Source organism: Trichomycterus rosablanca, chromosome 19 (assembly GCF_030014385.1).
Source record: "Trichomycterus rosablanca isolate fTriRos1 chromosome 19, fTriRos1.hap1, whole genome shotgun sequence".
NCBI lineage: Eukaryota > Metazoa > Chordata > Actinopteri > Siluriformes > Trichomycteridae > Trichomycterus > Trichomycterus rosablanca.
The window spans coordinates 16,680,573-16,692,597 of record NC_086006.1 but is presented as its reverse complement, the minus strand read 5'-3'; the positions used below and the strand labels follow the sequence as shown (position 1 = coordinate 16,692,597).

The following is a 12,025-nucleotide window of genomic DNA, read 5'->3' as shown; positions in this document are numbered from 1 at the left end:
TTAAAACATGATGATTCCTTTACTATGCTTCAGAGTGTAAAACCATTTTATTGGTTAACCTTTGTCTCATACTGTACAGGTCCTTCTCAAAAAATTAGCATATTGTGATAAAGTTCATTATTTTCCATAATGTAATGATAAAAATTAAACTTTCATATATTTTAGATTCATTGCACACCAACTGAAATATTTCAGGTCTTTTATTGTTTTAATACTGATGATTTTGGCATACAGCTCATGAAAACCCAAAATTCCTATCTCAAACAATTAGCATATCATGAAAAGGTTCTCTAAACGAGCTATTAACCTAATCATCTGAATCAACGAATTAACTCTAAACACCTGCAAAAGATTCCTGAGGCTTTTAAAAACTCCCAGCCTGGTTCATTACTCAAAACTGCAATCATGGGTAAGACTGCCGACCTGACTGCTGTCCAGAAGGCCATCATTGACACCCTCAAGCAAGAGGGTAAGACACAGAAAGAAATTTCTGAACGAATAGGCTGTTCCCAGAGTGCTGTATCAAGGCACCTCAGTGGGAAGTCTGTGGGAAGGAAAAAGTGTGGCAGAAAACGCTGCACAACGAGAACAGGTGACCGGACCCTGAGGAAGATTGTGGAGAAGGGCCGATTCCAGACCTTGGGGGACCTGCGGAAGCAGTGGACTGAGTCTGGAGTAGAAACATCCAGAGCCACCGTGCACAGGCGTGTGCAGGAAATGGGCTACAGGTGCCGCATTCCCCAGGTCAAGCCACTTTTGAACCAGAAACAGCGGCAGAAGCGCCTGACCTGGGCTACAGAGAAGCAGCACTGGACTGTTGCTCAGTGGTCCAAAGTACTGTTTTCAGATGAAAGCAAATTTTGCATGTCATTCGGAAATCAAGGTGCCAGAGTCTGGAGGAAGACTAAGTACCCACAGTCAGTGATGGTCTGGGGTGCCATGTCAGCTGCTGGTGTTGGTCCACTGTGTTTTATCAAGGGCAGGGTCAATGCAGCTAGCTATCAGGAGATTTTGGAGCACTTCATGCTTCCATCTGCTGAAAAGCTTTATGGAGATGAAGATTTCATTTTTCAGCACGACCTGGCATCTGCTCACAGTGCCAAAACCACTGGTGAATGGTTTACTGACCATGGTATTACTGTGCTCAATTGGCCTGCCAACTCTCCTGACCTGAACCCCATAGAGAATCTGTGGGATATTGTGAAGAGAAAGTTGAGAGACACAAGACCCAACACTCTGGATGAGCTTAAGGCCGCTATCGAAGCATCCTGGGCCTCCATAACACCTCAGCAGTGCCACAGGCTGATTGCCTCCATGCCACGCCGCATTGAAGCAGTCATTTCTGCAAAAGGATTCCCGACCAAGTATTGAGTGCATAACTGAACATAATTATTTGAAGGTTGACTTTTTTTTGTATTAAAAACACTTTTCTTTTATTGGTCGGATGAAATATGCTAATTTTTTGATATAGGAATTTTGGGTTTTCATGAGCTGTATGCCAAAATCATCAGTATTAAAACAATAAAAGACCTGAAATATTTCAGTTGGTGTGCAATGAATCTAAAATATATGAAAGTTTAATTTTTATCATTACATTATGGAAAATAATGAACTTTATCACAATATGCTAATTTTTTGAGAAGGACCTGTATACCACCATTGAGAAGGTCAAGACAAAAACCTCTAGACAGCTGAGATACAAAATAATATATTGACTGTAAATTAATTTCGTAGACTTTCTAAAACTTATGATTTTTATTGTGCTTTAATGTCATTTTAACAGACACACACTATTAATTGCAGTGGTGGCTTTGTGATGTTCTAGGGCTGTTTTGTTGCAGGTATCAAGATGCTTAAGCCCAAATCTGGTTGCTTCCGCCAGTAGGTTAGACTTGTTCATTGAGGAGTCGTTCTATAAGATAATTACCCAAAACATACATCCAAATCAATCATTTATGTTAAATTCATGCTTTTAGAAAAAAATAGCTTAGTATCCAGCCAGATCCACTTACCTTCTTGATTTGGCACAGTGGACACTGATGTTACATGGTGCTGAGGAATTCAAGTAATCTGAATCTCCGGATCTGTTCTTTTAGCAGAACTATGTTAGATTAATTTCCATAATGTGTTAATCAGATACTAACGGGTGAAATTCTGTATTGTTCAGTTGACTGACTTCTCAAGCTGATCCCTATTATTCCTGTTCTGCTTTTTTTGGGTTCATCCTCTTCTTAATGAAACTGCAAATCTCACTCCAACCTGTCACCTAAGATCACTCCAACATTGCGTGAAAGCAAACAGTGGACAGTTTTGCTCATACACATATACATATACATATACACATTGATCATTGTGCGGTCCCTGATATGCTCACCCATTACCTAATTGTTACAAACTATACAGGTGCCTGTACAATAAAAAAGACAGACGTGAGACATTAATATAGAGCGATTTATAAAGTAATATTTAATTCATTGTGTGGTTCCTGATATGCTCACCCATGACCTATCTGCTAGAAACCTATCCAGGTGCCTGTACAATAAAGAAAAGACAAACATGATAAATTATTATAGAGAGCTGCAAAATTCAATGCTGATTAATTACAGCACATGTGATCTAAGCTACTGTATATATTAATGCTAAATCTATTTAGGTCTATTCTTACATGTTCGGACTAACCTGAACTTAGATCTTAAGGCTCTCTGGAAACCAGTGGTGCTCCAGGATCTCCTCAAGGCTGGGCCGTTTATTTGGATCCTTCATCAGGCAACTTCTGATCAGATGACGGCATGCTGAAAAGATATGACGGCCTTTAGAAAAGATACTGTATGTTTATGTACACAGGTCTTGATGTAAATTTTCTGCATTATCTTACCCTCAGACACACCAGGTGTGAAGAAGAGGGGCCTCTTAGCAATCTCCCATTCATTCCAGAATGGCATGTCTCCACAAACTAAAACAAACAGCAGGATGCCCAGACTCCAGACAGTTGCAGGGCAGCCATGATACTGACCCTCTGTGATCCATTCAGGTGGAATATATAACATAGTGCCTGAACAGAAGCGAGAGAAATGGTTCACACACAGCTCTCTCATGCAATCACCTTCATCCTTGTTTTACTTTGATGTACAATTACCTGAATATGTTTTGTAGGGGGTCGACTTGAGCAATTCACCACAACCAAAGTCTATCAGCTTAACCTCTAATCTTTCCCAATTTATGAGAAGGTTCTCCTCCTTGATGTCACGATGGAGAACCCCATGGTCACAGCAGTGTCGAGCAGCCAGGACCACTTGCCACATGATGACTTGAGCCAGTGGTTCAGAAAGTGGGCCGTTTCCACGATATTGAAGGAGGTCCATGCAGGGATCGGGTCGCTCCAGGATCAAAACGTAATACTCTGGCATGTCAAACCATTCCAGAAGCTCTAGGACATGTTCGCAGCGAGGCGGGTTTGACACCATGAGCATTAACGCCACTTCTACAGGGAGGCGGTTTGTATCACCAGGCTAATATTGAAAACAGACATGGTTAGCATGGGTTTGGAGTCAATAGGCCATCATGTCGCAATGTATTGTTACACTTCTATTATTGGTTCTAACCAGTGTAAGCTACATATATATTTCACACACAATAAGTGTACAAATGCTACTTACAATGGTGATGAATGTGTCGCAGGTATTCTTCATCACATACTTAATAGCAACCTATTGAAATATGCAAAACATAATTAATAAAATCATGAAGAAATATTATGTCAACATACTTTGAAGGTCATCCACCTTTTTAACTACAAGTTGATGGTACTCAGTCCTTAGGTAACTTGAAAGCAAGGCATCACAATGACCAACAGTTCTTGTATTGCACTAAACAAGTCCAAGTAACTATTTCACCTGTTTTCCATCCGTCCTACGAACTCCTGCGTAGACGCAACCAAAGCCTCCTTTCCCCAGAAGCTTTCCCACATTGTACTGACGTTCAAAGCACTCTGTAAAACAGGGTTTGTATTAATATGATTTTAACTATATTTTTCTCAGTAAAACACACCCACAGTATGATTTAAGCAACAAAAATACCTTTAGAAGGAGAGCTGGATCTTTGGACGAGGTGTGTTCCTGTAGTCTTTCTTTTAACACCATCTATTATTTACACAAATGTCATTTAATCACTGTTAGCCAATGATATGTAACACATCACATGTATAACAGTTATGTAGAGCTTTACAGAACAATATGTTGTCTGAATACTTTCCCCCCTTTTCCACCCTAGTGTTTCAAAAAAGCTAAACTAAACCCCACTGTATGCATTTGATAATATAACTATACTTGGCCCTCAGGATGTGTTTGGTAAATCATAGTAAAGTGGTTTAGTAAAGCTATGGGTGACCTGTGTGGTTCCAGTTGCTGGCGGATGAGGTGGTCAATTCCAGGGTCTCTCCCCCAACAGAACCTTTAACACATTCAACTTAAGACATGTTTGTGTTAGTATTACTATTTTTATATAAACACTATCAACTACAGATTAAGTCTTTATTAGAAAATATTTAAATCAAACTATAACTATTATTTTTTTACATCATTTTACTCATACACCCAAAACTTAAGTGTATTAAGTTTTGCTCTGAGCTTTCTAGTAAACTTGCTGTATTGTACATACCACTGCTCGCAACAGAAGCGTCAGAGAGGGAATCCAACTCAGGAGCAGGTTCAAGCACAATTTCCCCAAGGCTTATCTCAGCTGTACAGAAGCAGGGTTAGAAGTGGATGACCAAAGGTAAGAGGTTTGGAGTAGAGTAGTTATTAATCAGCAAGAGTAAGAAAGGTGAAACAGAAGCAAAAGCTACAGTTAAACTGAAGCTTAGGGCTGCAGGAGTCACACAAGATCTGTATTATTATTATTATTATTCAGTCATGAGGTCAGGCAGTGATGTTGGTCAAGAAGGTCTGGCTTATAATCAACGTTCCAGTTCATCTCAAAGATTTTCAAAGGGGTTGATGTGAGGACTCTGTGAAGGCCTGATCTTATTCCCATTGCTTTATATTACCCAATTGCGTTATGCTTCCTCTCTACTGCAGCTGACCCCCAACCTGATTGAGGAGATTGAGACTGTCACACGCCCCCTCCGACACGTGTGCAGTACCCGACTGCATCTTTTCACCAGCACAAGTCACGTTCATATGCGGATCAGCTTTGTGCACAAAGAGCCACACCCTGATCAGCATTATTCCCCAACTCTGTGCAGACGACATCAACCAGCCAGCAGAGGTCGCAATTCGCTCTTTATTCTACCCTATGAACATGCAGCCGCCCAGCCCAGTCGGATGGCAGAGCTGAGATTCGATATGATGTATTCGAAATCCCAGCTCTGGTGTGCTAGGGGGTTTTACTTAATAATGGTTTAATTCACTATTCACAAAAAATAGAATCATAATGCACAATTTCTGTCTTTCCATTAAAGCTTACTCTGCATCTCGTCAATGTACAAAGCTGCTTTGTCGCACCATGGTGCGGTCATTGCAAACAAAGGATTAGTTGTTGAATGATGACACAATAAACACTGGATCTCTCTCAGTTTTAACTGTCAGAATCTATAATAATAATAATGATTAGGAAAAGTTCTGTATTATTGTTTTTAATACTTGACCCACCTGAAGCTCCAGATGCCGGTTGTGCATTTAGTGAGTCTCTCTCTGTCTGGTGAGATTCTCCTGATTCAGAGGAGCTACTACATTGGTTCTGCTTTACACTTAAATCCATGACTGGATCTAACTGTATAATGGAAATTGACTCGAAACTTCCACTTGGTGATGATGACTTTTTGTCTAGTTCCTGTCAAACATATAATACAGGTATCACACAAATGTACATGTCAATAATACAGATGAGCTGTACTAAAATAGTACTAATTTTAATTTTTAAGGCTGGAAATTCCATCAACATAATTGAAAATTAAATAACAATGTTCATAAAGTGAGCATTGTGTTGTTATTCATTATTTTCTTCTCACTTTTACCTCTTTATCTTATTATTCTTGTTTTTTTTTTTTTTCATTTTAATTTTAGATTTTTTTTTTTTTCTTTTTTTTTCTTTCTTCTTCTACATTTTCTCCCCTAATCTATTCGTATTCAATTACCCTGATTGCGGTCCGCTTCCCCTGTAGTGATACAACCCTCCACTGCTGACTGAGGAGCGCTGCAACTGACACACGCCCCCTCTAACATGTGTGCAGTACTGACTGCATCTTTTCACCTGCACGAGGTGAGTTCATATGCGGATCAGTTATGAGGATCCCTGGTCCGGCTTTCCCACCCTGTACGAACAACAGCCAATCATTGTTTACGTAGCCACCCAGCCCAGCCGAATGGCAGAGCTGAGACCCCAGCTCTGGTGTGCTAGCGTATTTTACTGCTGCGCCACCTGAGCGGCCCGTAAAAACAAAATTTAAAGTAAGTAACCTCCAAGTCATCTGCTCTGTCATCATCATCTTTAGCAGCGATGTTTTGTATGGCTCTGATCCAAGCTTCTCTATTTTCCTCCGAATCAGCCTGTAAAATACAGATCCTACACAAACACACACAGTTTCATGTAATTGTGAAGATGTCTGTCTGTCCGTCCGTCCGTCCGTCCGTCCGTCCGTCCATCCATCCATCCATCCATCCACAGCACTTGCAAATAAACAAAAAAAAAGAATTTACATGGCTGATGGTGAACTAGACTTACTTTGTAGGTGAAACCACCTGGAAGCAAAAACGCCGCCTGATGTTATTACAGTGTTCAGACGTGCACATGCGTAGATCTTCCATCACCACAGTTGGGTTCTGCTGGGGCGGAAACAAGTTTACAATACACTGCTTAGCTTAAATACAATCTCTAATATTTCAGCTGCAGTGAAGCTGCCAATGCTTTCATCATTATATTTACTCCACTAATGGTACTTAGCAGCTGCAAAAGCAAAGGTTTACTGTAAATAATATATTTTATATTATATAAAGGACGTGACAAACCTTATACTTCTTCTTGTATATTAGCTGATTGTTTTGAATTAGGAACCAGCGCCTAAAAAGAAATATATGAATAAATAAATTGTTACAATAGTTAGGACATGATTACTCTGATGCTCATCTGTTCTAGCTTTCTACAAACCTGTTCCATGTCTTAAAAAAATTACTGGCCCTCTTGAACAAATATCCCTCCATAACAACCTGGTTCTTGGCATCCACACTGTCTTCCAATTTCATGTCACCACCACAAACATACTGAGAAGATGTCTGAGAATGAACTCGATCACGCTGCCAGCATGTAAATGGACTACACAAAAAGCACTTCATTAAAGAAGCACGCTGGGTAGGAGCACATCTGTTCTGTTCAGCAGCCATGATGAGACTGATGTACAAACAATCAGATTTAGATTCTATAAGGATTAAGCTTGGAACAGTTAGTGACATCACAATGATGTCACAATGGCAGGGCATTTCAGTGCTGTGTTGTGTTGTAACTATAGCAACAGTATACACAGTATTCACCTTACCAAATATGAATACAACACATCTGAATTGTATAATGTGTTTACTTATTACAGTAATAAAAAGGTTTTTAACAACCCCACACAATTTTTATAAAATATCTCTGATTTAACAGCACATATTACTTACTTTCATCTGAAATAAATAAATGAATTAAATTATTAATGACTAAAGAAACACTTTCACAAACTTTTTACCTGTCAGTTCAAGCCCAGGTTCATATAAACTCGTTTTCTATAGGACCAAGAATAAAAATAAATAAAATAAGTAAAAATAAAAAATAAAAAAATCACAAAAAACATTAAAATAATGTATAATAAAATGGGAAGTCATAAAAAATTAAGACATTTCCTTCAAAGGATCAATAACGTATCTATCTAAAACACTGAAAGTACCTAGACTCTTTGATCAACTTAATATTTACATTTTTAGCATTTAGATTCTTTTTATCCAAAGCGACTTACAATTGAGACAGTATACATTGCAAGCAATTGAGGGTTAAGGGCCTTGCTCAAGGGCCCAACAGTGGCAATCTGGCAGATGTGGGGCTTGAACCAGTGACATTCCAGTTACCAGTCCAGTACCTTAACCTCTGAGCTACCACTGCACTCATATACTGTATATACTGTATATATAGGTCAGCTCATCTCCAAAACTGCAGCTCTTGTGGGGTATTCCCGGTCTGCAGTGGTCAGTATCTATCAAAAGTGGTCCAAAATAGGAACAGTGGTAAACCGGCGACAGGCTCATGATGCACATGATGTGGGGAGCGAAGGCTGGCTCGTGTGGTCCAATCCAACGGACGAGCTAATGTAGCTTAAATTGCTGAAGAAGTTAATGCTGGTTCTGATAGAAAGGTGTCAGAATACACAGTGCATCGCAGTTTGTTGCGTATGGGTACTTTTCCCGCTTGATCACCGCCTAGGGTAAGCCGTAAAAGCAGCCAATCACAGGTCAATGAAGAAAATTAAACTGGCTGCTCCAAATTGCTCTGTGAGTGAGCAGATGTGTGTGTTGCTCTGGGTTAGATTGATGTCTGTTTGAAGTATATTTCCATAATCAGCAAAGATGCCAGTAATAGTTAATGAATGAATAAATGAATGCAGGTACATATAATCAGCCATAATTATAGCTGACATTGTGCACTTGTAACCTTATAATTACTTACTTATTTCAAAACATATGCTGACACACACACACACACACTTACTTACACACAAATACAGTAATACAACAAAGTCACCTCTGGTTTTAGTTTTTGACTGGTGACTTTTAGAAACAACCTTGAGAACAGAATGATACTTATAGACCACAGGACCCCCACAGAGTAGGTATTATTCGGGTGTTCGATCATTCTCAGCACTGCAGTGACAATGACATGGTGGTGGTGGTGGTGTGTTAGTGTGTGTGGTGCTGGTATGAGTGGATCAGAAACAGCAGCCCTGCTGGAGGTTTTAAATACCGTGTCCACTCATTGTCCACTCTGTTAGACACTCCTACCTACTTGGTCCACCTTGTAGATGTAAAGTCAGAGATGATCGCTCATCTATCGCTGCTGTTTGAGTTGGTCATCTTCTAGACCTTCATCAGTGGTCATAGGACGCTGCCCACAGGGTGCTGTTGGCTGGATATTTTTGGTTGGTGGACTATTCTCAGTCCAGCAGTAACACTGAAGTATTTAAAAACTCCAGCAGTGCTGCTTTATCTTATCCACTCATACCAGCACAACACACACCAACACCATGTGAGTGAAGAAACAAGGAGGTGGTTTTAATGTTATGGCTGATCAGTGTATATTTGCATTTCCTTTTTTTTTTTTTTTTGCCAATCCACTGGTCCCCTGTTGACACATAAGTCACACTGCCCATTCTTGACATTGACAAAGTGAAACACATCAAGATTAATTCACGAATTACTGATACGAATTTTGGTAAGAATAAAATTATACACCTTTTTTAGAATGTAGATTCTTTAAATAAGCTTAAGATAGTCTGGAATGTTGTTTTTATCCTTACAAAAGCAGAAATACCATTTTTATTACAAAATAATTATATTACCCTGGTCTTGTTCAGTTTACAGATTTGTTAAATACCACACTAACTACAAAGTTCAACTTACATCTGAATTATTTAGTGCAGGGTCATATCTTGCTAATATCCTAAAGCTGTATAGCCCAGGGTGTTACTGTGTGCCTTGCGCCCATTGAAACCTGGGACAGGCTCCAGCTTCCCCCCCCCCCCCCCCCCCCCACCCTAATTGGATAAGCGGATAGGAGAATGAATGAATATTTTCGTTATCATGGACTAAATCATATACAATGTTTAAAAATGTATAAAAATAATTAATACAAACATATTATTATTATTATTAAATCAATGAGATGTTTTAAATATATATTCCATGTATATTTTTTTTTATTTAAAAACATTTAAAATGATTATTTTGATAATTATTATTATTATTGTGTAGATGCAGAAATTATTTATTTATTAGGATTATTAGGATTTTAACATCATGTTTTACACACTTTGGTTACATTCGTGTCAGGACATGTAACACTCACTGGGTCTATTTTATCAAAAAGAATGAGGTTAACAGAATTTTAAAAAAGAAGGGATGCCATTTCTGATAGTAAGAATACCATTATCCACACTTTGCAAATTAAATGTTTCTCTTTACAGACATACACAAAAAATGAGACAATTACCACCATATTATCATAGGCAAGTTTCACATGATATACTATTGCCCCATGTCTGGGATAACAAATGGAAAAAATAAATAAATAAATAAGAATATAAAGAGTCCCTCTGCAAATAGCTTTTAGCAGGTAAATTTAAAGAGTCTCACCAAGTTCCAAAAAGTCCAGTTACCGCTCAATATTCCATTCATGTGTGATGGATGTCCCAGTTCACCAGTAATCCATTTGCTGTGACAGCTGGTCTGAAAGCCTCTGTAGGAAAGATGACTGTAGAGTAGGTCCTAAACAGTTGTTGGGTACACAAAACCAGGATGACCACCAGAGTACCAAAAACCAGCAAATTTGCATTTGGCACAATTCTAGATCAAGTTCAGCCGTAAAAGAAAAAAACCCTTCTGAAAAGAAAACATAAACAGGCATAACTACAGTCCATGGGTAACACACTGTTTCCTCCCAATTAAAACTACAATACAAACGTCCAAAATCCAAGAAGTACTTACGTTGGGCTAAAAGAACAGTAGATTCTCCCAACAAGGGCCTGAGGAGCATGCCACAAACTCATTTTCCCTCTCAAACTAACTCTTTTTCTCCCACTTAATTAAACACCTGATAGGTTGGCACTGCCCCCTAGTGACAGTGCCTGAACATTGTCACAATGTACTGCAGTTACTGGTGACACAAGCTTCATCAGTTCAAGTGTTTAAACGTCAAACACAGTCATGGACAATTTATCTCCAATTCTGCTCACTTGCATGTCTTTGGACTGGGACTGTGAGAGGAAACTGGAACTCCCAGAGGAAACTCACACAGACATGGGGAGAACATGCAAACCACACAGAAAACACCCGAACCGCTCCAACTGGGAATCAAACCTAGGACCTGTGCCACCCTAGATGCGCCATTTTTCAATCCTTGGATTGCATAACTTGTGCACTGCATTGATTTTTATAGTGCATGCATAGATTGATTAGCTCAGCCTCCACCCTGCTGTCCTATTTCAATAGTTTCTACACATTTCCTTCTGTGTGACTACATGTATGAAGCATTTACATTTTCAGCATTTAGCAGACGCTCTTATCCAGAGTGTTTCCATAGTGAACATTACCTAACTAGTTTAATTAGACAACAGTCAAAGAATATAAATCTGTTGAAACCATGTTAGAACCAAGAAATGAATAAGAGCATTAGTAGCTAAGTACAAGTCAGCTTAAGTGCTTAGTAAAGAGGTGATGAAGGTTTTTAATCGTCTTTTGAAGGCAGTGAGAGATTCAGATGTTCAGACAGACAGAGGAAGTTCATTCCACCACTTGGGTGCTAGAACAGAGAAGAGCCTTGATGCTTGTCTTCCCCGATTTCTGGGTGGAGGGTCAAGTCGAGCAAGACTAGTGGCTCGGAAGTTGCATGGTACAGAGCGGGGGCAGCTGCAGAAAGCCAGTGAAGAGAACGTAGCAGTGGGGTGATGTGGCAGCGTCTAGGTTGGTTAAAAACCAGACGGGCAGCTGCATTTTGAATGAGTTGCAGGGGTTTAATAGTGGACATAGGAGCACCTGCCAGGAGGGAGTTGCAGTAATCCATCCGTGAGATTACAAGTGACTGGACAAGAATCTGAGTGGCTTCCATGGAGAGAAATGGTTGAATCTTCATGATGTTGTAAAGGCTCTCAACATTGGGGTTCGGAGCTCATGTGGAGTCATCTAAAATGCAGAAAGGGTCACAAAAATTAATCTTTATTTTGTCTGTGGACAAGATCCACACGTTAAATAATCTGCTGGTAATGTTCTAGTACCAGATTGTACAGGAC

The 12,025-nt window shown here is 39.4% G+C and overlaps 1 protein-coding gene across 3 annotated transcripts; it reads right to left on the bottom strand.

Moving 5' to 3' along the window:
• Positions 1-1,758: 1,758 nt before the first annotated feature.
• LOC134333528 (serine/threonine-protein kinase pim-1-like) lies at positions 1,759-5,927 on the bottom strand. Of its 3 annotated transcripts, none has more exons than XM_063015537.1 (12): positions 5,649-5,927; positions 4,657-4,737; positions 4,387-4,464; positions 4,077-4,139; positions 3,894-3,988; positions 3,657-3,707; positions 3,137-3,509; positions 2,876-3,052; positions 2,680-2,792; positions 2,177-2,532; positions 2,013-2,089; positions 1,759-1,912 (listed from the first exon to the last, which is right to left on the bottom strand). In XM_063015537.1, the coding sequence occupies exons 1-9, from the start codon at positions 5,755-5,757 to the stop codon at positions 2,686-2,688; spliced, it is 1,134 nt and encodes a 377-aa protein (XP_062871607.1). In that variant the 5' UTR covers positions 5,758-5,927; the 3' UTR covers positions 1,759-1,912; positions 2,013-2,089; positions 2,177-2,532; positions 2,680-2,685. The 3 variants fall into 3 exon arrangements, with proteins under 3 accessions (XP_062871607.1, XP_062871606.1, XP_062871605.1); XM_063015536.1 differs by having other exon boundaries at positions 2,013-2,407; positions 2,499-2,532; XM_063015535.1 differs by having other exon boundaries at positions 2,013-2,532.
• Positions 5,928-12,025: the final 6,098 nt, after the last annotated feature.